The sequence below is a fragment of the Capra hircus genome, chromosome 24, assembly GCF_001704415.2.
Source record: "Capra hircus breed San Clemente chromosome 24, ASM170441v1, whole genome shotgun sequence".
Lineage (NCBI taxonomy): Eukaryota > Metazoa > Chordata > Mammalia > Artiodactyla > Bovidae > Capra > Capra hircus.
Genome location: NC_030831.1, coordinates 4,052,365 through 4,079,270, shown reverse-complemented (window position 1 = coordinate 4,079,270; position 26,906 = coordinate 4,052,365). Strand labels below are relative to the sequence as shown.

The 26,906-nt window shown below is 49.1% G+C and overlaps 1 protein-coding gene across 1 annotated transcript; it reads right to left on the bottom strand.

Moving 5' to 3' along the window:
• On the bottom strand, positions 1,706-26,655 carry FAM69C (family with sequence similarity 69 member C). The gene is made up of 4 exons (XM_018039344.1): positions 26,452-26,655; positions 16,462-17,133; positions 5,397-5,561; positions 1,706-2,338 (listed from the first exon to the last, which is right to left on the bottom strand). Exons 1-4 carry the CDS (start codon positions 26,653-26,655, stop codon positions 2,036-2,038), a joined length of 1,344 nt encoding a protein of 447 aa, XP_017894833.1. The 3' UTR covers positions 1,706-2,035.

The following is a 26,906-nucleotide window of genomic DNA, read 5'->3' as shown; positions in this document are numbered from 1 at the left end:
TAAAAAAAAAACTGGGACCAAGCAGAGAAAATAATTTCAGTGGTTAAGAGAAAATTCACCCTTCTTGTGAAACCCTATCCAGATGACAAGCTGCTTTGGAACAACATAAAAATGAAGAGGGGAGTGTTTCTCAAGGTGCTTTTCTCCAGAAAGTTCTCTGAATGTGCTGTTTCCTTGTTCTCCAGAAATGTGCTGACCAACCACCTGGCAGTCACCAAGGAAGTTATAATTTCCAGTAAGTATATACCTTTCCATAAATGGGGGCTTCCGTGATAGCTCAGTTGGTAAAGAATCCGCCTGCAATGCAGGAGACCCTGGTTCAGTTCCTGGGTCAGGAAGATCCACTGGAGAAGGGATAGGCTACCCACTCCAGTACTCTTGGGCTTCCCTGGTGGCTCAGCTGGTAAAGAATCTGCATGCAATGTGGGAGACCTGGGTTCAGTCCCTGAGTTGGGAAGGGTCCCTGGAGAAGGGAAAGGCTACCCACTCCAGTATTCTGGCCTGGAGAAGTCCATGGGGGTCACAAAGAGTTGGACATGACTGAGCCACTTTCACTTTTCATAAATGACTCAGTAAATGCTTGACTTGTGTACTTTTTGTGTTAATACATTGAGAAAACTGGAACTGACCACTTGTCCTGACTCTTGCTTGGTAAGTACGGTGCATAACACTCTTCTCCTCTCTAGTCTCTGTTGGGGAAAATAAAGGACAAAGAAGTTGTGCGTGCTAAGTCGCTCAGTCATGTCAACTCTTGTGACCCATGGACTGCAGCCCACAATGCCTCTATCCATGGGATTCTCCAGGCAACAATACTGGAGTGGGTTGCCATGCCCTCCCCCAGGGCATCTCCCCGACCCAGGGATCCAACCTGCATTACTTCTTCCTCCTGCATTAGCAGGCAGGTTCTTTATCTCAAGTGCCACTTGGGAAGCTCACAAAGAAGTCAGCCCAAAGATTCCAACTTAGTTTCTTTTTCAAAGAAAACTTTCATTGGAGTATGGGGCTTCCCTAGTGGCTCAGTGGTAAAGAATCCACCCACCAATACAGGAAACATGGGTTTGATCCCTGGGTCAGGAAGATCCCCTGGCAACCCACTCCAGTATTCTTGCCTGTTGAATCCCATGGACAGAGGATCCTGGCTGGCTACAGTCCATGGGGTTACAAAGAGTTGACGCGACTTAGCGACTGAACAACAGTGATCTTTTAAAACTTCAGATTAATTAGTCTTCTATTTGTAAACCTTCAACAGAATCCCTTGTCCTCTCTTGGCATCTTTCTGGATTAATCTTGAGGGTGGCCAGTAGTTGCTCGCTGAGCTCTCATGGTCCCCGTGTGTGAACTAGAACTCTGTCTCCCCAAGATGGACAGATGTCTGACCTGGCTTCAGCTGCCCGACTAGGGAGAGACCAGGACGTGGTTCCGTCCGTTTGGTCTCTGGCAGCAGAGCACAGTGGTCGGGAGCCCACCGGAAGCAATTCTGCACACAGATGCTGGACGTTAGGTCTGCGGCCTGGTCTCCACTGGAGCAGGAGAGACAGCTGGCACCCACCACCTGGCCCTCCTGCCCCCGAGCACAGCAAGCCTGCAGGCCCTGCTCTGAGGGAGGACAGACTGAGATAAGAGGTGCTCCCGATCTTACAATCCAGGAAAGCCATGCATTCCTCAAAACGAAAAGTACAATAAACTGTTCCACACGCTCAGAGTACAGACTACAGCTCCCAGACTTGTGTATTTTATTGTTTTCAATTCCAAAACAAAGGTGACTCTGCTCAGGAGACCCAGGACTCCAGAACCCACCAGAGACGGCGCCTTCCACGCCCAGAGGAGCACATGCCCCAGACACTCATCTGCTCACACTCACCTACTCACACATATCCACACACCTGCACAACTCTCACGGCCATGCACTCACACACACTCGTGCACATGCATGCGCACACTCCTGTACACACTGTTGCACTGGGGGTCTGCAGGGCCTGGTGGACACTCCTGCTCCCGCACAGGGGAGACCCCAGCGCCAGACCCGTCCCTCCTGTCACTCGAAGGGGTGATTGCCGAAGACGGCTGGGGCCTTCCGAGCAGTGCCGGGGGTCCCATGGTGAGGGTCCCCGCGCAGACGGCTCCTCACCCCGGGGTGCGGCTCCTCGCCATCCCGCAGATCCCGCAGCACAGCCTGGAGCAGGCTTCGCAGCCTCCCGAGTACGCGGGGCGTGCCCTGGGTGCTGGGGGCCGCGCACTCCTGCACTGCTGCCCGAAGCTGCCCCCGCAGTGGGCCCGACACCGCAGAGCTGCCGTGGGGCGAGGAGAACCAGTGGCGGAAGATCTTGTCGCAGACCACCTGGCGGGGGAGAGGGGGATTATCAGCTCAGGGCGTGGGGGGTCCCTCCCACACCTGTCCCTCCCCGGGGACCTCTCCTGGAACCCCAGCCGCCCAGCGCCACTGGAGACTAGAAGGCTGTCCCGCAGGGGCGGAGATGTCTCGGGGGAAGCTGCAGGTGATGCTCAGAGACCACTGAGGAGCTTGCAGCAGGAAGTCAGAGCCGGGAACCGCTGCTTAAGGAGTAGGCCCTGGGCGGCCCTAGGCTGCCAGCCCTGTGGTCACAGGCCTCACTTTCTCATTCAAGGCTGATGACAGTGACGGTCATCACCACCTGGCAGGTGGTCCCCAAGGCCACACGACACGCTGGTGACAAGGGGTATATGAATGTGATAGTACTTTCCGGCTCCCTGGGAAAAAGGTATATCGGAAGGGAGAGGCTAGTTCTTTAAAGGAGCCTTTGTGTGCTGTGCTGTGCTTAGTCACTCGGTCATGTCCAGACTCTTTTCCACCCCTTAGGCTGTAGCTTGTCAGGCTCCCCTGTCCATGGGGATTCTCCAGGCAAGAATACTGGAATGGGTTGCTATGCTCTCTTCCAGGGGATCTTCCCAGCCCAGGGAGCAAACCCAGGTTTCCTGCATTTCAGGTGGATTCTTTACCATCTGAGCCACCAGGGAAGCCCATGAATACTGGAGTGGGTAGCCTATCCCTTCTCCAGGGGAAATTCCTGACCCAGGAAGCCCAAGGAGCCTTTAAGATGTTTTATTTTAGGAGAAGTGAAAGTGAAGTCTCTCTCTCATAGTCTTTAATTCTCCTTGGGTATGAAATTTACTGAGGCTGAAGATCTCTTTAAATTCTCAATTTAAACATGCTGTTTTGCTGTTTTACAGCCTTCCTGGTTTTCTCCCTGTTGGATGGAGCACAATTCATGCATAATTAATATTCTGCTCTATTTTTCTACATCACACTTTATATTATACTCATTTAACAAATGCCTCAATTTTATAATCTGTTTCATGGGAGACAAATAATTTTGACTTTCATTTACTAATCCCTGCAAGGATGAGGAGTCTATTTAAAAACAAATGTTCTTATTTGTCTTTTGAATTGATAACGCATCTTCAGGTACAAACATTGAAAATGTCCCACCAATTAGGCTTTAATCTTAAGCTCCATCCAACTCCTAAAAACCAGACAGTCAGCTCTCAGCTCTGAGAGGCACCCACTCCCTTGAATGTCCTTCTGGTGAGTTACTGTTTCATGCGTTTCCTTTTTCTTTTACTTTACATGGATGGGAGTATATTACACACACTGTTCTATAGCTTCCATTTAACCAAATATCAGAGAGACCTTCCAAATCACTACAAGGGTATTCCATTTGTTTAATGACTGTACCTCAAATGCATATCATAAATTATTTAGCTTGTTCCCTACTGATGGAAATTTAGGTTGCTCACTAACTTTTGCTATTATGAAAAATGCTGTAATATATATCTTTCAGATGTCATTTTCATTTTGAATATGACTAAAACTTCTGGAAATGAAATTTATGGGCTAAGGGGTATGCACATTTTTGTTCTGACAGATATTACCAGATTGACCCCATAAAAAGTGTACCAAGTTATTACACTCTCACAGCAACATACACTAAGAACACCCTCAACAATGTGTGTTGTCTTTTATTTTTGTCAATTGAAAAATTATTTGATTTGTATCGCTCTTCTCATCAGTCAGGTTGAAAGTATTTGTTCTTCCTTTCCAGGGACTGGTCAAGTTGATATACTTTGCCCACATTTCTGTTAGGTTGTTGGCCTCTTCATATTGATTTGTAAATGCTCTTTATATATTAAGGACACTGGCCCCTTGCTTAGGTTGGTTTTCCTTCAGAGCAGACTGTAGGATGGAGGTTTGCATGCAGGGATTTATTGAGGGGCATTCTCAGGAACCATATTTCCATGAAACTGAGGGAGAAGGTGAACTTCTGATGCTGGGATGACCTATAGAGTCGTTCCTTATAGAGGCCAAAGGGGCTGGGTTTTGCATTTCCCCCCTCCCCCTCTGACCAGTCACTAGACTGATCCCAGGATGTGGGGTAACCACAGTGGAGAATGTCTGGTGGGCCAAGGATGATCCTGGGGGACACTGAATCTCTGCAGCTGGGGGTAAAGGCCACCTTTGTCCTCTAGTCTCATCTGTGAGAGCAGCTGCAGACAGTTTGCCAGTTTTCTCATTTAACTTTTAAATTTCTCATATTTTTTGTAATTTTGTTTTGCTTTTGCCATGGGGATTTTTGTAAGATGGTTAAATGTGTCAGTTGTTCCTCTTAGAGCCTCTGAGCTTTGTTCTGTGCTTAGAAAGGCCTTCCGAGCTCTAGGGTATCTTCAATTTTCCTAGTTTTTTCTGGAACATTTAGGGTCTCATTTTTTAGGTGTAAGTATCTGAGCCATCTGGGGTTTAGTTTGATATAAGAAGTGCTTATTGTGTGTGTGTGTGTGTGTATGTGTGTAGATGTAGAAATTAGGCCTAGAGAGAACAGACACCCCCATGGTTGTGGAGGACCCAGTAATGGCCGTGCTGGGAGTACCATCCATTAGCCCCCTGGGGTCACTTGGCCCACAGCCCCTCCCTCAGGTAGATGACAAAGAACAAACGATCCCCATCTCCCCCATCCCTGCCCTCACTGGACACACTGAGCCCAGATGGTGGGGAGAGGGCGACGACCTCCAGGTACATCGGCAGGAGCCACAGAGTGGAGGGCAGAGGACCCGAGGAGACGGGGCCCTCCCTGCAGAGAGGAAAGGGCCCCCCCAAGAGGGACAAGGGCCATCAGAGAGAACACGGTCCCCTCCCCCAGAGAGGACAGGATCCCTCAGAGAGGATAGGGTCCCCCCAGATGACAGGGTCCCCCAGAGGACAAGGTCCCCCCAGAGAGGACAGGGCCCCCCAGAGAGGACGGCCCCCTGAGAGGACAGGGTCCCCCCAGAGAGGACAGGCCCCCTCAGAGAGGACAAGGCCCCCCTAGAGGATGCCCCCCGACCAGAGGACAGGGCCTCCCCCTCGGAGAGGATGGCCCGCTCACCTGCAGGTTGCTGTTGGCTCTCTGGGCCCCGCACCTGTGTACTCGCAGATCACACTTTGAAAAACAATCAAAGAAATTGCAGTCTTCATCCCTCGTGCAGTTCTGCTCGAGAATTTCCCTCATTTTAGGTTCGAAAAAAGCCATGTCCACATCAATAGCCACCACCTGCGAGAGAAACAGCACACGGCTATCAGGAGGAATGGGGCACGGGATTCTGGCCACAGGGAGGAGGGCCGGGCTGTGCTGGGGATGCACGGCCGCTGACACAGGCTGGGCTGCAGACTTTAACTGCAGAAGGACCGCTGTGGTCACAAAGTCGGGAACGTGGGACCAGGATCGCTCTGCAGCTTTGAAAGTTTTCTCAGATCTTAATGTTGAATCTCTGAAAGTTCTTACAAATGAATTGACTTCCCCCTCCACTGCTTTACCACTTTGGCTTCTGACATTCAAGGCTCAGGAATATAAAAGCTATGAGACACAGGTCATTTATTCCTATGAATATAAGCAACAAACGAAAGCTACATTCAAGGGGCAGGTTGAGGGTGTGATGGGGAGAATGAGGTGGGCAACGCGGACCTCGTCTATTTATGACCTGTTATTGAGCTGACTGGTTTCCAGCTGACAGGGGCAAGTGGCAGGGCCAAAGTGGTCGAATTAGGATCAATACCTATGGACCCAGATGCAACAGCATCAAAAACTAAGTCCCACTATCAGCATGCAAATGTGATGACCCCCTGGAATTTCAGATTTATCTTCCTGGCTTCAACCCAAAAGGCTTCAAAACCAGAAAAAAAAAGTCTAAATTATGCAGATTTTCCTCCACCACCTGAATTAGGAAAAAAACAAAAAGATGAGCTCTAACCTGAGAAAACCTGGACTCTGCCCAAATCAGGCAATGTATAGCTTCAAGGCATTAAAGAGCTATTAGAAGACTGGATGAGTTTGATGGAGTCTGTGGCATTTCACAAGCCTTCACAGGTCAGCCTCAACATACCAGCTTTCTCCCTTTGGTAGCATCTCAAAAAAGGGTTCATTTTCTCCTCAAATCTATGCGAAGTCAGGAGGCACATTCCCAGCCTGTTGCTTCTGTTCTTCCTTCAAGATTGATGCCAGAAGGCAGTAAAGTTTCGTGGGGATTATTCAGTAAAACAGAGGGGGGAAAATAATTTATTTCAAGATATGTGGAGAATCAGGGAAAAAATGAACAGGGAACTTTTCCCTATTTGAGAGCTTTGCCTCATTACTAATTCAGGCACTGCAAACAGAAATTATCATTTTAATTGATTTTCTCTATCTCTTTATTTAGCCAAAAGAACAGTTCCTTTCATTATTTATCCTGGTTAATACACTAAAAATATGTCAGTGGTGGTTTAGTCACTAAGTTGTGTCCGACTCTTTGTGACCTCATGGACTGCATCCCTCTAGGCTCCTCTGTCCATGGAATTCTCCAGGCAAGAATACTAGAGTGGGACGTCACTTCCTTCTCCAGGGGATCTGCCTGACCCAGGGACTGAACCCAGGTCTCCTGCACTGCAGGCAGATTCTTTACCAATAATGAGTCTACTGTCTTTCATAATTTATTTTTGGAGCTGCAAGACCCTTCTCTTCTTTTGATAATCCCTGGTCATCTCCCCAGCTTCCTCCGGGACCCTGGTGGAATTTCCACTCTCTGATACTTCTCTCTTTCAGCTCTGATTCTGTCTCATCTCCCAACAAGAGCAGGATTTATTTTCTAATTTTTAGTGTAGTTGTAGAATGGATATTGGAAGCATAACTATGCACCTACAATAAGAACAGTAACAAAATGAGCAGAAAAACCTGTGTGAGGCCTCTTAGGTCACATCAGGATGAATCTTAAAGTTCTTCCTGCACAAAGTTACCTAACTTGCATCATCATCAGACTCCATCCTAGCATCAGACTGGAAAGGACTGGTGAGAATTATTTCCTTCTCTACTTAAGACTGTGCCTCTTGAGTAGGAAATCTGTTTGAGAAGCGTGCTTTCTGGCAGCAGTTTGAGAGCAAGAAGTAAAGAGGGGTTCCTAGTTCATTTGCAACCACTGGACAAATTCTCAAGACCCGCAAGGGAGGACCTGAAAAAAGTGAATGACTGCAGGTCATCAGTTCTTACAGGTTACCTGGGAGACACACCCTCCATCCACCCGGGCAACACTGCAACGTGGGCCAAAGAGGGGCCCATCTGCTGGTTCCCTAGCTCTCTAGTTCCCACACTGAGCACATCAGTAATCACTTGGAGGGCTTGGCTTCCAAACTCAGACGGCTACATCCCACCCCCGGAGTCCGAGTCTTCCTGCTGCTTCCGCACCTTAGTTAACCCTTTGCACACCTGCCCTGCCTGGAGTGGGGGCATCCCTGGACGCTCAGCGATAAAGAATCCGCCTGCCAATGCAGGAGACTTGGGTTCGGTTTTTGGCTTGGGAAGATGCCCTGGAGAAGAGCAGGCAATGCACTCCAGTATTTTTGCCTGGGAAACCCCATGGACAGAGGAGCCTGGAAGGTACAGTCCCCGAGGTTGCAAAAGAGTCTGACAGGGGTGGTCCTAAGATGGCGGAGGAATAGGACGGGAAGACCACTTTCTCCCTCACAAATTCCTCAAAAGAACATTTCAACGCTGAACAAACTCCACAAAACAACTTCTGTAGGCTGGCAGAGGACATCAGGCAACCAGAAAAGCAGACCATTGTCTTCAAAAACAGGTAGGAAAAAATATAAAAGACGAAAAAGGAGACAAAGGAGGTGGGGAGGGAGCTCCGTCCCGGGAAGGGAAGCCTGTCCCGGGAAGGGGATTTTAAGAAGAGAGGTTTCCAAACACCAGGAAACACTCTCCCTGCCAAGTCTGTGGCGAGCCTTGGAAACACAGAGGGCAACATAACAGGAAGGAAAAATAGATAAATAATTAAAACCAACAGATTACAAGCCCAACAGTAACTCCCCCAGCGGAAAAGCTGCACAGACGCCTGCATCCGCCACTGGGAAGTGGGGGCAGGGCAGGGACGCGCGGGAGGCGCGGGCTGCAGAGCTTTGTAAGAATCGGGCAGGAACGCCCCACGCGCAACCAGAACGATCTAACTTGGGCTAGCAAACCAGACTGTGGGATAGCTACCACGCGAGAAGCTCGAACATAAGACACCGCCAGGACCGAGCACAGAACAAAGGACGGAACGGCAAAAGCCGGCTGCAGACCATCCCCCGCCGGGGACAGGCAGCCAGAGCCGTAAGGACTGAAAGGGGCAATTGCAGACCCGGAGAGACCTTACTTACCAAACTGCAAACAGGCTCCTTTGCTAAGACTTCTGGGGGTGCTGGACAGTCACCATCTGCCTCACGGGGGGCGCCAGCGGTCCACCCAGAAAGCTGAGCAGCAGCGGCAGAAAAGGCGACGAGTCGCAGCGATTGCGCTCGCCAAACTCCTGAGCTACTCGGACCCGGGAAGGGCACAAAACGCAGTCCCAACCGAATCTGGGCCTCTGAGGGCTGCCTGAGCACTGAACCTGAGCGGCTTGGACCGGGGAGGTGCACGCAGCCTAGGGCCGGCCTCAGACGGTTCCCGGCTGAGCATCGTAGAGCCAGAGCGGTTTGTGCGCCGCGAGAAGGGACAGGTCCAGCGGGGCTGAGACACTGTGTGCACACGACAGTGCTATTTGTTTGCAGCATCCCTCCTCCCTACAGCGCGACTGAACTAGTGAGCCTAAAAAACCAGCATAAAGAAGAAGTTAAACAGAGGGAACTGCCTTGGAAGTGACCCCACACGGCCCACAACATTTTTACTATTTTTAAAATCATTCCTTTTTTTTTTCTTTTTTCTTTTTTTTCTAACTTTTTTTTAATAGTTAAGTCTTCTATTTCTCCTCTAATTTTTATTTCTATAACCTATTATTACTATTCCAAAAAAAAAAAAGACTTTTTTTTTCAAGGCAAACACCATATATAGTCTTTGGGTGGTTATTGATTTTTTTTTTTTAAATCTTGTGGCTTTTTTTCCTTTCTCTCTTTTTTCCTTTTTCCTTCTGCTTCTTTTCTTTAATATTGTATTTCTGAAAATCCAACCTCTACTCTAGATTTTTAATCTTTGCTCTTTGGTTTTTGTTGTCAATTTTGTACATTTAAAAACCCAAACTTCACTACCCAATTTTACCTGAGCGAGATTACTGGCTTGACCACTCTCTCCTCCTTTGGACTCTCCTTTTTCTCCACCAGGTGGCCTCTGTCTCTTTTCTCCCCCATCTCTTCTCTATCCAACTCTGTGAATCTCTGTGTGTTCCAGACAGTGGAGAACACCTAAGGAACTGGTTACTGGCAGGATTTGTCTCTCTCCTTCTCATTCCTCTCTCTTATCCTCCTGGCCACCTCTGTCTACTTCCTCTCTCTCCTCTTCCCTGTATAACTCCATAAATACCTCTGAGCAGTCCAGACTATGGAACACACATAAGGAAGTGACTACTGGCTAGCTTGCTCTCTCCTCTTTTGATCTCACCGCATCTCATTCCAGTCACCTCTAACTACCCCCTCCCTCTTCTCTTCTCCTTGTAACTCAGTGAACCTCTCTGAGTGTCCCTCAATGTGGAGAAACTTTTTATCTTTAACTTAGATGTTTTATCATTGGTGCTGTATTGATGGAGAAGTCTAGAGGCTACTGTAAAAATAAAACTGAAAACCAGAAGCAGGAGGCTTAAGTCCAAAGCCTGAAAACATCAGAGAACTCCTGAATTCAGGGAACATTAAGCAATAGGAGCTCATCAAATGCCTCCATACCTACACTGAAACCAAGCTCCACCCAAGGACCAAGTTCCAGAACAAGACATACCACACAAATTCTCCAGGAACACTCCCCTGAACTTCAATATACAGGCAGCTCAAAGTTACTCCAAAACCTTTGACGTCTCATAACCCATTACTGGTCACTCCACTGCACTCCAGAGAGAAGAAACCCAGCTCCACCCACCAGAACTCCAACACAAGCCTCCCTAACCAGGAAACCTAGACAAGCCACTGATACAACCCCACCCACAGTGAGGAAGCTCCATAATAAAGAGAACTCCACAAATTACCAGAATATAAAAAGGCCACCCCAAACGCAGCAATATAATCAAGATGAAGAGACAGAGGAATACTCAGCAGGTAAAGGAACAGGAGAGTTGCCCACCAAACCAAACAAAAGAGGAAGAGGTAGGGAATCTACCTGAGAAAGAATTCCGAATATTGATAGTTAAAATGATCCAAAATCTTGAAATCAAAATGGAATCACAGATAAACAGCGTAGAGACAAGGATTGAGAAGATGCAAGAAAGGTTTAACAAGGACCTAGAAGAAATAAAAGAGTCAAAATATAACGAATAATGCAATAAATGAGATCAGAAACACTCTGGAGGCAACAAATAGCAGAATAACGGAGGCAGAAGATAGGATTAGTGAAATAGAAGATAGAATGGTAGAAATAAATGAATCAGAGAGGAAAAAAGAAAAACGAATTAAAAGAAATGAGGACAATGTCAGAGACCTCCAGGACGATATGAAACACTCCAACATTCTAATTATAGGAGTCCCAGAAGAAGAAGACAAAAAGAAAGACCATGAGAAAATCCTTGAGGAGATAATCGTTGAAAACTTCCCTAAAATGGGGAAGGAAATAATCACCCAAGTCCAAGAAACACAGAGAGTTCCAAATAGGATAAACCCAAGGCGAAACACCCCAAGACACATATTAATCAAATTAACAAAGATCAAACACAAAGAACAAATATTAAAAGCAGCAAGGGGAAAACAACAAATAACACACAAGGGGATTCCCATAAGGATAACAGCTGATCTTTCAATAGAAACTCTTCAGGCCAGGAGGGAATGGCAAGACATACTTAAAGTGATGAAAGAAAACAACCTACAGCCCAGATTACTGTACCCAGCAAGGATCTCATTCAAATACGAAGGAGAAATCAAAAGCTTTACAGACAAGCAAAAGCTGAGAGAATTCAGCACCACCAAACCAGCTCTCCAACAAATTCTAAAGGATATTCTCTAGACAGGAAACACAAAAAGGGTGTATAAACCCAAACCCAAAACAATAAATGGTAACAGGATCATACTTATCAATAATTACCTTAAACGTAAATGGGTTGAATGCCCCAACCAAAAGGCAAAGACTGGCCGAGTGGATACAAAAACAAGACCCCTCTATATGCTGCTTACAAGAGACCCACCTCAAAACAAGGGACACACACAGACTGAAAGTGAAGGGCTGGAAAAAGATATACCATGCAAATAGAGACCAAAAGAAAGCAGGAGTGGCAATACTCATATCCGATAAAATAGACTTTAAAACAAAGGCTGTGAAAAGAGACAAAGAAGGCCACTACATAATGATCAAAGGATCAATCCAAGAAGAAGATATAACAATTATATATGCACCCAATATAGGAGTACCACAATATGTAAGACAAATGCTAACAAGTATGAAAGGAGAAATCAACAATAACACAATAATAGTGGGAGACTTTAATACCCCACTCACACCTATGGACAGATCAACTAAACAGAAAATCAACAAAGAAACACAAACTTTAAATGATCATTAGACCAGTTAGACCTAATTGATATCTATAGGACATTTCACCCCAAAACAATGAATTTCACCTTTTTCTCAAGTGCTCACGGAACATTCTCCAGGATAGATCTCATCCTGGGCCATAAATCTAAACTTGATAAATTCAAAAAAATCGAAATCATTCCAAGCATCTTTTCTGACCATAATGCATTAAGATTAGATCCCAATTACAGGAGAAAAACTATTAAAAATTCCAACATATGGAGGCTGAACAACACACTTCTAAATAACCAACAAATCACAGAAGAAATCAAAAAAGAAATCAAAATATGCATAGAAACTAATGAAAATGAAAACACAACAACCCAAAACCTGTGGGACACTATAAAAGCAGTGCTAAGAGGAAAGTTCATAGCAATACAGGCATACCTCAAGAAACAAGAAAAAAGTCAAATAAATAACCTAACTCTACAACTAAAGCAACTAGAAAAGGAAGAATTGGAGAACCCCAGAGTTAGTAGAAGGAAAGAAATCTTAAAAATTAGGGCAGAAATAAATGCAAAAGAAACAAAAAAGACCATAGCAAAAATCAACAAAGCCAAAAGCTGGTTCTTTGAAAGGATAAATAAAATTGACAAACCATTAGCCAGACTCATCAAGAAGCAAAGAGAGAAAAATCAACTCAATAAAATTAGAAATGAAAATGGAGAGATCGCAACAGACAACACAGAAATACAAAGAATCATAAGAGACTACTATCAGCAGTTATATGCCAATAAAATGGACAACGTGGAAGAAATGGACAAATTCTTAGAAAAGTACAATTTTCCAAAACTGAACCAGGAAGAAATAGAAAATCTTAACAGACCCATCACAAGCACGGAAATTGAAACTGTAATCAGAAATCTTCCAGCAAACAAAAGCCCAGGTCCAGACGGCTTCACAGCTGAATTCTACCAAAAATTTCGAGAAGAGCTAACACCTATCCTACTCAAACTCTTCCAGAAAATTGCAGAGGAAGGTAAACTTCCAAACTCATTCTATGAGGCCACCATCACCCTAATACCAAAACCTGACAAAGATACTACAAAAAAAGAAAACTACAGGCCAATATCACTGATGAACATAGATGCAAAAATCCTCAACAAAATTCTAGCAATCAGAATTCAGCAACACATTAAAAAGATCATACACCATGACCAAGTGGGCTTTATCCCAGGGATGCAAGGATTCTTCAATATCCACAAATCAATCAATGTAATTCACCACATTAACAAATTGAAAAATAAAAACCATATGATTATCTCAATAGATGCAGAGAAGGCCTTTGACAAAATTCAACATCCATTTATGATAAAAACTCTCCAGAAAGCAGGAATAGAAGGAACATACCTCAACATTATAAAAGCTATATATGACAAACCCACAGCAAACATTATCCTCAATGGTGAAAAATTGAAAACATTTCCCCTAAAGTCAGGAACAAGACAAGGGTGCCCACTTTCACCGCTACTATTCAACATAGTTCTGGAAGTTTTGGCCACAGCAATCAGAGCAGAAAAAGAAATAAAAGGAATCCAAATAGGAAAGGAAGAAGTAAAACACTAACTGTTTGCAGATGACATGATCCTCTACACAGAAAACCCTAAAGACTCCACCAAAAAATTACTAGAGCTAATCAATGAATATAGTAAAGTTGCAGGATATAAAATCAACACACAGAAATCCCTTGCATTCCTATACACTAATAATGAGAAAGTAGAAAAAGAAATTAAGGAAACAATTCCATTCACCATTGCAACGAAAAGAATAAAATACTTACGAATATATCTACCTAAAGAAACTAAAGACCTATATATAGAAAATTATAAAACACTGATGAAAGAAATCAAAGAGGACACTAATAGATGGAGAAATATACCATGTTCATGGATCGGGAGAATCAATATAGTGAAAATGAGTATACTACCCAAAGCAATTTACAAATTCAATGCAATCCCTATCAAGCTACCAGCAATATTTTTCACAGAACTAGAACAAATAATTTCAAGATTTGTATGGAAATACAAAAAACCTCAAATAGCCAAAGCAATCTTGAGAAAGAAGAATGGAACTGGAGGAATCAACTTGCCTGACTTCAGGCTCTACTACAAAGCCACAGTCATCAAGACAGTATGGTACTGGCACAAAGACAGAAATATAGATCAATGGAACAAAATAGAAAGCCCAGAGATAAATCCACACATCTATGGACACCTTATCTTTGACAAAGGAGGCAAGAATATACAATGGAGTAAAGACAATCTCTTTAACAAGTGGTGCTGGGAAAACTGGTCAACGACTTGTAAAAGAATGAAACTAGATCACTTTCTAACACCGCACACAAAAATAAACTCAAAATGGATTAAAGATCTAAATGTAAGACCAGAAACTATAAAACTCCTAGAGGAGAATATAGGCAAAACACTCTCCGACATAAATCACAGCAGGATCCTCTATGATCCACCTCCCAGAATACTGGAAATAAAAGCAAAAATAAACAAATGGGATCTAATTAAAATTAAAAGCTTCTGCACAACAAAGGAAAATATAAGCAAGGTGAAAAGACAGCCTTCTGAATGGGAGAAAATAATAGCAAATGAAGCAACTGACAAACAACTAATCTCAAAAATATACAAGCAACTTATGCAGCTCAATTCCAGAAAAATAAACGACCCAATCAAAAAATGGGCCAAAGAACTAAATAGACATTTCTCCAAAGAAGACATACAGATGGCTAACAAACACATGAAAAGATGCTCAACATCACTCATTATTAGAGAAATGCAAATCAAAACCACAATGAGGTACCACTTCACACCAGTCAGAAGGTCTGCGATCCAAAAATCTGCAAGCAATAAATGCTGGAGAGGGTGTGGAGAAAAGGGAACCCTCCTACACTGTTGGTGGGAATGCAAACTAGTACAGCCACTATGGAGAACAGTGTGGAGATTCCTTAAAAAATTGCAAATAGAACTGCCTTATGACCCAGCAATCCCACTGCTGGGCATACACACCGAGGAAACCAGAATTGAAAGAGACACATGTACCCCAATGTTCATCGCAGCACTGTTTATAATAGCCAGGACATGGAAACAACCTAGATGTCCATCAGCAGATGAATGGATAAGAAAGCTGTGGTACATATACACAATGGACTATTACTCAGCCATTAAAAAGAATACATTTGAATCAGTTCTGATGAGATGGATGAAACTGGAGCCAATTATACAGAGTGAAGTAAGCCAGAAAGAAAAACACCAATACAGTATACTAACACATATATATGGAATTTAGAAAGATGGCAATGACGACCCTGTATGCAAGACAGCAAAAAAGACACAGATGTGTATAACAGACTTTTGGACTCTGAGGGCGAGGGTGGGATGATTTGGGAGAATGGCATTGTAACATGTATACTATCATGTAAGAATCGACTCGCCAGTCTATGTCTGACGCAGGATACAGCATGCTTGGGGCTGGTACATGGTGATGACCCAGAGAGATGTTATGGGGAGGGAAGTGGGAGGGGGGTTCATGTTTGGGAACGCATATACACCCATGCTGGATTCATGTCAATGTATGGCAAAACCTATACAGTATTGTAAAGTAAAATAAAGTAAAAATAAAAAGAAAGAAAAAAGAAAAAAAAAAGAGTCTGACACGACTTAGTGACTAAACTGCACAGTCTGGAGTGGGACATAAAATTCACCTGCCACTTGCAGAGCAGCACGGAGGCTGACATGTCCACCAGGGGGACGAATCTTCTCTTGCGTAAAGCAGCATTCAGCTGTCCCTCTAGAAGAAATTTACCCAGGGAAGGGGAACAGACTAGAACCTCTCCAGAAGAAAGAACTAGAGACCGTGGCCTGTGGTGATGGAGTGTGGGCGGCTGGAAATCGGTGTCTCTGCCCCCTGGACCTTTGTACCAAAGCCCCCAAAGGCCAGCCTTCCCTCATCTCCTCAAAGTGCAGTTGCTCAGTCGTGTCTGATTCTTTTGCGACCCCATGGACTGTAGCCCTCCAGGCTCCTCTGTCCATGGGATTTCCCAGGCGAGAACACTGGACTGGGTTGCCATTTCCTTGTCCTGGGGATTTTCCTGACCCAGGGATCGAACCTGGGTCTCCCGCATTGTAGGCGGATTTTTCACCGCCTGAAGCCGCATTAGCCCCAGGAAGGAAGGGGCTAAGCTGCTTGGGAGAAACCAGGGCGGCAGTGGAGGAAGACGCACTGAGCCTCTGCTGTGGCGGCTTGCCCTACCATTCCCTTCCCGGGTGCCAGGCGCCTTCCTCCTTTAAATGCACTCATCCCCACCCCCAACGGTCCGGCAGGTCGGAGCCGTCCAGGCCAGAAGGTGGCATCACGCCGCAGGGTTTCCCGGGGGCTTCAGATCCCTCTGGTCTAGGACCCCCAGGACAGAAGTCCGCCCCCGGCGGACCCCACAGCCGCCCCCCAGACCGCCCCTCACCGTGAAGTCGCTCCGGATGGCGAAGTTCTCGGGCTTGACGTCGCAGAGGTGCAGGCGGTGGGCGAAGTCGTGGTCGAAGTGGCGGACCATGTCCAGGAAGCTGAGCGCCACACCGCTGACCGCGCGCGCCTGGCCGCGGCGCCCGCCGTCCGGGCCGAGCGGGAAGAGGGCGCGGTGGCCGGGGCTGCCGGCCGCCAGGTGCTCCACGGCGTAGAAGTGGCCGCAGGAGCCCAGCACGGGCGGGGCATGCGGGCTGCGGCCGCGGAGCAGGCTGAGCAGCACGAACTCCTCCTGCCGCAGCAGCGCCCACAGGCTGGCCAGCTGGCCCCGCCGCCGGGGGCCCCGCCGCGCCAGCCCCAGCCGGCCCAGGCCGCCCTCGGCCGGCTCCAGGCCCAGCGCGCTCCGGGCCTCCCCGGCCGCCAGCACCAGCAGCTCAGCCTCCGGCAAGTCCTGGCCGCCGGCCTCGGGCTGCCCGTCCAGGAGGCCGAGCGGCGGGAAGCTGGAGAAGGCCTCCTCCTTGGACTTGAGGACCACGGGCCGGCCGCGCCAGTCGGCTTGCAGCACCTTCTTGCCGCGCTCGTAGTACAGGCAGCGCCGGTACCGCAGCTGCCCCGCCTCGCACAGGTCCTCGCACAGGTCTCCGCCCAGCGCGCCGCCCCGGTAGTCCTGGCACTGGAAGGAAGGGACACTGGTCACCCCGCGGAGGCTGGGCCTCGCGCCAGGATGCTCCTGACAGTCCCGGAGAGACCCCTTGGGCATGCGGACCACAGGGCTACTCGGGGCAGAGAGGAATTATGAAGTGAAAAGTTTGTGATAGAATCTCACGTTTGTTATTTTCTCCATCAGGCCCAGGACCAGGTCTTAGGAAGCAGGTGCCCACCCCGCCCCCCTCCACTGACCCGCTCCTGCCCCATCCTTCCTGCTGAGCTGGGTGATGCTGGCAAAGGCAGTTGGCCTCTCCGCTCGGTGTCCTGGACTGTCAGTGGAAGGACAGAGCCAGGCCAGTGGTTCCCCGTTCTTGGGCTCAGGTAGGAGTCACCTGGAGAGCTTTTAATAGCCACCTGCCACGAACAGCACAGCCAGCCCTGGAGAGCGACCCCAGGAACGACCCTTCAGGTGGGACTGCTCAACAGTGCCTGCTGCAGGAAGCAGGACTTAGAACAGGCCTGGAGGCTGGCAGCGTCCGCAGGCCTGCGGGGGAGGCCGCGGTGCCTTCAGAAGATGAGCCCGCAGGGTGAGTTCTGCAAGCAGAAGGTGTTGGACTCCTGGTGGTGGTGAGGAAGGCATTCAGGGGCCCTCAGGAGGGGAGTTTCTCCTAAGCTTTGGGGCTCGCAGGCCCTCCTGCCCCGTGGGGGGAAGTGGTGACCCCCAATCCCACCACACTGCAAACACCTCTCCTAAGAAGATGGTCCATCCAGGCCCCGCCCTTCAGACCTAGTAGGGGAGCTGGAGACACTTCTGTGAGACTGATTCAAAGGGGGACGTGTGACTCTGTTCTCTTTCATATCTTTTTCAGGAAACCTAAACCTCTGGACCCACTTTTATGAGGGACTGAGCATACTTTCTGAGCCCATCTGTTCCCCACAACGCATCTTCCTTCCACATGGGCAAAGGCGGGTCAGACTTTCTGGTTGTTCTGTGCTGCTTGGCTTTATTAACCCAAGTGGATTATAAACAGATTTTTCAAGTCAGATAATGCACCTCCAATAATGCCTGGATATGTAAACAATCCAAAAGTCCAAAAGACCCTGAAAACAAGTTTTTCATGACTCATTCACTCTCATGGAGTGTCAAACCCAACCCAGAAGATGAGGCTATCTATAGCCTGAATGTATTTGACATGTGACTTTGCATACACTTTGCTACAGAATTATTAATTAGTTGGATCTGTTTGATTCCTGGCATATCCTCATGTTCACCAGAAGGTATAAATATATATTGTGCATATTATCTAACACCCAAAACAGTGTGAATTCCAAAACAGGCCTGGCTGCAGAGCATTGGCCAAGGGATGGTGGATCTTTATAACTGCTCTCAGAAAACTGTTCACATGACCAAAATGTTTATTAAAAAGCTATACTCCTGGTTCTTAAAACAAGTATCTGGGTTCTAGGGACCCTTTCAGGCAGTAACTGGACAACAGTCCAAAAGGCCCAAGCCACTCTATCTGATCTGACCCCCAGCTTCCTGCTGAGGGTGCTCCTGCAAGCCGGTGCTCCTTTGCCCAGCATTAGACCTCCAAACACTGTATCAGGTGGTGGGGGTGTCACACTTGCCGAACTCAAAGGTGCAAGCGATGGAGTCCTGATCCTGGAGCTTGGGAACAACTCCGCCCTGTTTGCCAGCTTTTTGTCTTTGGAACACCAACAGCCGTAATGCAGCTGTATTCATAAACACCCACAAAACTGTTCTAAATATGCTTAATGCAGTGTTCGTCTTGCAATTTAATGTAACACAACTTTGGTCAAATGCCTTCCTTTTACTCTTCATCCTGGTCCCTCTTTCCAGGTTTGGGGTCCTGAGAGGAGCAGCTGAGGATCAGGACCCTGTGAGTGGTGGACTCTCTCTGCTCGGAATCACTTCCATATTGTGGTGCCCTGCAGGAAAGCACCCGCCCATTCCAGCTCCTCTGAGCCCTTTCAGGATAATCTTAGAGGGAAGGTGGGGATGGAGCTGCCCTGGTGGCTCAGCAGTAAAGAATCTGCCTGGGATGCCAAAGATGCAGGAGACACGGGTCAATCTCTGGGTCAGGAAGACCCCCTGGAGAAGGGCATGGCAACCCACTCCAGTATTCTTGCCTGGAAAGGCCCATGGACAGAGGAGCCTTACAGGCTACAGTCCCTGGGGTCACAAAGCATCAGACACGACTGAAGTGACTGAGAATGCATGCGAAGTGGGGGTGAAAGGTTTAAACGATGGAAGGTCTCAGGAGTAGAAAGACAGAAATAATATGGGGTGTTCACGTTACTCGTTGAGCTTCTTCCTACTTTATCTGGTGTTTACAGTTTCGTACCTCTGTAATAAGCCTGATAAGAAAAGGCATTATTTTTTTTTCTCGATTGCCTTATAAGGCCCCCGTCCCCTTTGAGTAGCTCCAAAATGGTTGAATGCAATCCCATAGTCATCCTTAGGGTGTCATCAAAGTTGTAGTGTCATCAAAGGTGCTTTTCTACGAGGGACAGAGCAGAACTGTGAAAAAGAAAGAAAAGTGGGTGATAGAAGCGAGTTGGGCAGGAGGCGGGTCCTGACTGTCAGAACCCTGCAGAGGGCGGGACCTGGGGGAGGAGACACACGTTTCCTGGCCCAGCCACAGCGCGGCGAGTGGAAGCCCGGAAGGTCAGGTGTGACCACTGGGGCCTTCACTCTCTGCTTCTGGAACCATGAACAAAATTGTCACTGCCTGCAAGAGATACCCGTGGCAGGGAGTGGGCGTGGGCAAGCTGCTTTGGCTGCCCCTGGCCACCCTCCAGTTAGCAGTGCTGTGTATGAGCTGGGCCATGATCTGGTGACAGACCTGGGCTCAGGAGTCACAGCGAGGTGACTGCCTCCAGGATTCCCGAGTGACAGCAGGGTGAAGCGCAAAAGGAAGGAGGCCAGGCTCAGCTCTGGGGCAGACCAGGTTTGCCTCCAGGCTGTACCTGGGGCTGGCGTGTGGCTCATTTCCAAGTCTGTAATGTTGGGAGGATAACGCTGTGTCACGGGAGACCTGTGAAGGTCAACCAAGGTCACGGGTGCAGAGGCCCTGGCAGTTAGAGTGAAAGGGCCTGCCCTTTCTGGCCCTGGTCATTAGAAGGCAGAAGGCCGGGGATGCATCTTTCTTGGGGGGACGCACCTGAGCCCAGTGTTGAAAGGTGAGCTGCAAGTCTGCCTAGCGCACAAGGAGGGAGAGCTCTGGGAACCACCGGCACAGGGACCCAGACGTGCAAAGTTGCTCGTGTGTTCGGAGGACCAGATGGTTGGGCAAGGTTAGAGCAAGTGCCAGTGTGTGTCCTGCCGAAAGTCCACAGCTGACAAAATGCCTCCCCCTGCAAGGGTCAACTCCGCCTTCCCCAGGCGGCCGCCTCGCCTGCCGCTGGGAGTCCTTCCCCGCCTCCACCCCGGCTTCCATCCAGTAAGCCCCCCACCCCTGAGTCTCTATGCCATCCTCCCCCCACTGGCTCCCCACAGCACTGTGCTTTCTACAAAACTGTACCGCGTCCATGAAACTGAATTCAAATGGAATCTGTATGAGACTCACCCCTGCACATTTAGAAGGCAATTCCACACAAGCGTTGCAGGAAATGTGGCATGTAGTCTGCCGGTCATGATGGCATCACTGACTCAAAGGGCAAGAGTCTGAGTAAACTCTGGGGGATGGTGAAGGACAGGGAGGCCTGGCATGCTGCAGTCCATGGGGTGGCAAAGAGCATGCAACTGAGCAACTGAACAATGATAACAGCTACTGATTTGGGGAGGGGAACATTAATTTTGGCTGGTTTTCTGAACATCAGCACGTTGAGATATAAGCCTGCCTCCCAGATGCCTGGGGGATGCTTTGAATCAGGAAGGGAAGAGGCTGGGCTGGGTGCCTAGAACCCTGCCAGGTCCGCCGGCTACTAGCAGTGATGAACTGGGTTTCCACCTCATTTGTCGTAGGAGAGAGTCTACACTGAAGCAAAGTGTACACAAGGTGGTTAGCACAGAGCAGCTCTGTGTCTTCCTCCTTAATGATGAAGCACTTTGGGCACATCAGTCCCTGCTCTTCAGAAACAGAATGTAAGACTCATCTCTTTTGTGGCCCATGTGGTTACCAGTGTTCAGTGAGTCTGTAGAGAAAGACTGTGCTCAGCACTTAAGAAGCAGTAAACTTACAGATTACAAGTTTACAGGCTAACTAAAAGTCATCATGTTAGAGACAAGAGAAATTATTTTCTTAGCAGCATGCCTTACTGAGATAGCTAATTTTTTAACTCAATAGATGTATTTTATATACTTTGACTCCATTTAAAAAAAAATCACTTTCCTCTGAATAGATGGAGGCCCTAAGAACCAGCTTGAACAGGTACACTTCTGTACCCAAATGTGTGTGCACACAAAATCTGCAGGTATCAGATTTTAAGATAAGCTAGGGAAAAAACAAGTTAATAAAGTCTCATTGTAGTTAACTGGCACTTTTTAAAAAAATTAATGAAACAGTGAATTCATATTTCTTTTAGTGTTAATCACTCAGTCATGTCCAACTCTTTGTGGCCCCATGGACTGTAGCCTGCCAGGCTCCTCTGTTCATGGAATTCTCCAGGTAGGAATACTGGAGAGGGTAGCCATTCCCTTCTCCAGGGGATATTCCTGACCTAGGGATCAAACGTGGGTATCCTAGGTTGCAGGCAGATTCTTTACTATCTGAACCGGCAGGGAAGCCCATATTTCTTATAGACTGTGTGCAGCTGTAAGAACGCACACTCCTAACAGCCCCAGTTGTAGGAAGTGTTATTTTGGTGGTGGATGGTAGAATCTCTACCCACTCCAGTGTTCTTGCCTGGAGAATCCCAGGGACGGGGAAGCCTGGTGGGCTGCCGTCTATGGGGTCGCACAGAGTTGGACATGACTGAAGTGACTTAGCAGCAGCAGCAGCAGTAGAATCTCTCCAGCTTGTATCACGGTTCTCAGGCAAAAACAAACCCTTTCCTCTCTAGTCTGAGAAACCAGTGACAGGGTATCAGAAGTCACACCTAAGGGCTGGGTTTTCTTTTGTGTGTTTGCTTTTTCGTTTTTCAGCAGCATTAAGTTCCTCTGTGGTTAGCAGCATTCATATCTCACAGTGGATTTCCCCAATGGAACAGTTACGCTGTGCGATTAGCCAGACCACGCTGCAACCCCTCTTGACCCCTGGACAGCTTAGAAGACAGACGTCACAGACATGGCCAGGGTGCTCAGGGAAGCAGGCTCAGTCCCTGCGATACAATCTTTCTCGGCGAGTGCCCTGGATGCCGCAGTCCCGCTGGGCCAGGGTTTTTCTCAGAGCAAAGACAGATAAGCCAGTCCTGTTGAAAAGAAATCCCATGCAGGCAACTAAATGAAAACACATCAAGACCTAACTAGCTGAAAGGGGCGTAAAACCTTCTGAATAGCAGAGTCTGTGGGAAACTTTCTGAGATGCTTTGAAAGTGACGTGCTGTGGGAGGGTTGTTGTTGCTGCTTGGCCGCCATGTAGCGTCCATCTCTTCTGCGACCCCATGGACTATAACCTGCCAGGCTCCTCTGTGCATGGGATTCTCCAGGCAAGAATACTGGAGTGGGTTGCCCTTCCCTTCTCCAGGGGATCTTCCCAACCCAGGGATCACACCCAGCTCTCCTGCAATGACAGGCAGACTCTTTACCACTGAGCCACTGGGGAAGCTCAGGCCCAGCTGTTCCTTAGGGTTTTCAGTGCTGGAGAAGCCAATGGTGTCACCGTGTCCCTACTATCAGCATCACGTACTGGCTCCACGGCACAGTCACTGTGTGATTCGGGACAAGTTAGTTCACCTCTCTGGGGCTCGATTTCACCATCTGTGAAATGGGGAAATAAAAGCACTTGGCTCCCAGGGGTTGAGATTAGACGAAATATTACGTGTGAGAGGACTGAGCACAGAGCCTGGCCCCTGTGAGCATCCGCGGCTCCCACACCTCCCCTCCCCACCTCCCCAGGGAGTGTTCCACCCGCAGAACCGGAAGCCAGGCCTATCAATGGTCAGACCCAACGCTCCAGCACAGCCTCCTGACACAGTTCCCTGGGAAAGCAGGGCTCTAGAAACCTCACAGAAATGTTTTGATTATGCGATGTGCTGAAAAGCCACAGTAAAAAGAAGGGCTGCCCTCTGCCTAGAAAATTCCAAAGCTGGAGGACCCAAGATCAGCTCTGGAAGCACTCCAGTTGGCTCTTCCAAAACTCCTTCTTGAGAGTGGTGTGTGGGGCCCCCCCTCCAGAGATGGGGTACGGCTCAGGGGCACAAGCACCTCAGCTTCATCCACAGCCTTCAACCTGCCACAGGCCAGCAGTGTCACCTGCCTGGCCAGAGGGCCCAGGAACTGCTCAGGGGTTCACAAGGCCCTTGGCTCCACCCCAGAAAAGGGGGCTCCCACTGGCTCAGCTGCAGCCATTCCTTTGGTGTCCTGGGACTCAGAGTGAAAGCTAATGAGAGTCTGGAGGGCCGTGAGAAAAATAACAGCCAGTTTATTATGAAGGATAAAAGGCAGGCAGGGTGAATTGAAAGGGCTGGGGGAACCGAGAGACAGAGGCTCAATTCAGTCCTGGGAGAGCTCGGTGCCACAATGCCTGCCTCTGCATGGCAGCCAGGGCCTGGCGTAGTCTACAACGTGGAGAGCGGGGTCCTGTCCAAACCTCAGCATCCTGGGCAAAAGGGAGCCCCGGTGCTCCGCTCAGCAAACCCAGGATGGAGAGGGGAGAGGGCAAGTTGGATCCTGAGAACAGCAGCCTCAAAGGGGGCCTCCCGGTGAGGGGCCCCTCAAATCAGGCCCCTGATTTGAGAGTAGAGTGGGTGAACTTTAATCAGACAGCCAGACACGCTACTTGAATTTGTTTTTTGGCAGCTGGAAAGATTGCCAGCCTTCAGAGGCAGAGATGAGAGCTTGCTACTGCAAGCCATGTGTTCATGACCTCAGGAGGAGAGGATTTCCATCCAGGGTCAGAGGTGAGGCTTGAATACTTGGAACTTTTTGTGTAGCCAAGTTTTATGGAAGTACAATAGAGTTAGGGAAAGCTTCCTCCGTAGACATCAGAAGTGGACAGAAAGAGTACCCCCCTGCTAGTTTTTAAGCAAGGCATTTTATGTCTGTCAGTGAGCTTTTAATCAGATAAAAGAAACACCTCAAGGCTGAAGGAGTTTCACCAGGCCCCTCTCCCACAATGTGCATTTTTGAGATAGGATGGCACAACGTGTGTCATCCCTGGCCTTAAAACAATTGACATGAATAATGGTTTGTTGAGCCATTATCAGCCCAAAGTTTGCGAAAATAAAATAAAAGGTTAGTGTTAGGTAGAATGGGTTTCTTCAACAGAGAAGGGAAAAAACGTCTGCCACTTGCAGTTATTTCCTCCTACCGCTTGGGACCCTCTGGCCTTCCTACCTGTCACCCTCTCCTTACCCATCTCTTGGGAATAAAAAAGACCCATCTGGCTGCCACGGGAGATATACTGGTTCAGCGTCCAAACAGAACTGGTTTTAATTTATGAGCTGAAATGCTGGGAAAGTTATGATTAGTGATTACTAAAGTTATAGTAGGCTATTTAATTTCCATTAGGCCTTCTCTCACTTAACCAAACATAAAGAAATGAAAAGACTGTTTGCTTTTTATTTTAACCTAAAAAGACTGTTGTGAGTGAAGTCGATCAGTCGTGTTCGACTCTTTGAGACCCCATGGGGTGTAGCCCACCAGGCTCCTCCATCCATGGAATTTTCAGCAAGAGTACTGGAGTGGGTTGCCATTTCCTTCTGCAGGGGATCTTCCCGAGCCGCATTGCAGGCAGACGCTTTACCGTCTGAGCTACCAGGGAATCCCACTGATAGGATGGAGGGAATCAGTGAGTATCTCACCTCTCACCAACGTGAGATGATCCATTCATGACGACACATCAGACTCAATCAGGGAAAATGATTCGGTGCAGCCTGCCCATTTCACCTAATTTCTTTAGTTTTTACAATTTCACTTTTAAAACGTCATTTACTTCAGGACTTCCCTGGTGGTCCAGTGGCTAAGACGCTGCACTCCCGATGCCGGGGACCTGGGTTTGATCCCTGGTCAGGGAGCTATATCCCACAAGCCTCAACTAGGAGTTCACCTCCAAGCAACTAAAGATCCTGCATAGCAGGTGATTATTTCCTGAAATAAAGCTGCTGCTGTTTTCTAAAAGAAAGAAAAACAATCCTGCATGCCCCAACTAAGACCTGGCAAAACCATAAATAAAATAAATTTAAAAAATTATTTCAAAGCCTTTATGCTACCACGTTCTGAAATCCTACAGTCCCCAAAGGCTCACCCATACTACACAACTGGGCTGGAAGCTTCCCATGTGTTTTCTGAAATTTTCTTAGAAAATAGCTCCCCTTTCCCACCAGGTACTTGGATGATCACTGTTCTGGGAAGTGAATAAGCAATCAATACAACAATAGTTGCCCGCTACCTTCACCTTTTTTGGCTTTCCTTCTAGGGATTCGTAGTTTAATCCAAGTCTCCTAATGCGCTTAATCTTTCCAACCAAACAGAGAGACCATTGAGGAGCCAACGTTTGGAATCAACCAAGAGCGCAACCCGGGCCGGGTGAGCGCTGGGGCCCGCCAGCGGGGGCGTTTCTTTCTAATTGCGAGTCTCATCTAAAGGGCGCCCCCGCCCTCACCTCTTAGTGGACGGCAGGCAGGACCCCAGCACCGAGGTCTACCGGGGTCCGAGCCGCCTCCCTCGCGCTCCCGATCGCCGGACCGCTCTCTGCCTTGGGTCCCGCAGATCGCGCCGGGGAGAGCCTTGGCTCTGGGGCGCGCGGAGGAAGGGGCCCCACTGGCCGTCTGCAGGGGGCTCGGCGAGGTGCAGCCCAGGTCAGAATCACAGAACGGCAGCTGAGCGAGAGAACCGGGACCCCAGGGGCCGAGGCGTGGTCCCCGCCCGACCCAAGCGCCGCGGTCCGAGTCGGAAGGCTGGGAACGGACCCGTAAACTTCGCTTAGGAGCGGGGTCTCGGGGCCGGCGGGAGAACAGTCGGGCAGGAAGAGCATCTTTGGACAAAGGACCAGTTGGGCGACATGGGGGAAGACGTCCCCCCAGGCACTCAGAGGACTCCCGGACGGAGTCCCGGGCTGGAGACCGGGTGGGGCGCTTCGGGCATTCCACGCCCGATGTCCGGACCCCCTCCCAGTGGATCCACGGCCGCGACCGAGTCCCCGGCTCCCAGGACCCTCAGAGGGCGTCCCACCCCTGCCCCGGGGCGCGCGGCGCGGGGCAGTGCGGCCGCGGCACCTACCAGCGCGGCCAGGATGCGCCGGCTCTTCTCGTCGGTGCAGCGCTCGGAGGGGACGCCCGGGTGCGCGCGGAGCAGCAGCGCGGCCGCCAGCACCCAGCCCGCGGTCCACGCGGCGCAGGCCAGCAGCGCGCGGCGCCCGCAGCGCCCGCCCAGCCCGCAGCGCCCGGGCCGGCCCCGCGCGCCCGCCGCCCGCGCCCGCGCCATGGCCCGCCCGCCGCGCCCGCCCCGCGCCGCCTGCGCCCGCCCCGCGCCGCCTGCGCCCCGCGCTCGCGTCCCGGCTCCGCGGCTCCACAGCCCGGCGAGGGAGGGGGCGCGGGGGAGAGGCAGCGCGAGGGGAGGGAGGGGAGGCCCCCGGGTGGCCGGCGCCCGGCCCGTCAGGGGGTGGGTGGGGTGGGGAGTCCCGCCGGCACAAGGCGCGCTGGCCGGAGCACCAGGGGGCCACAGGGTGTCCGCGC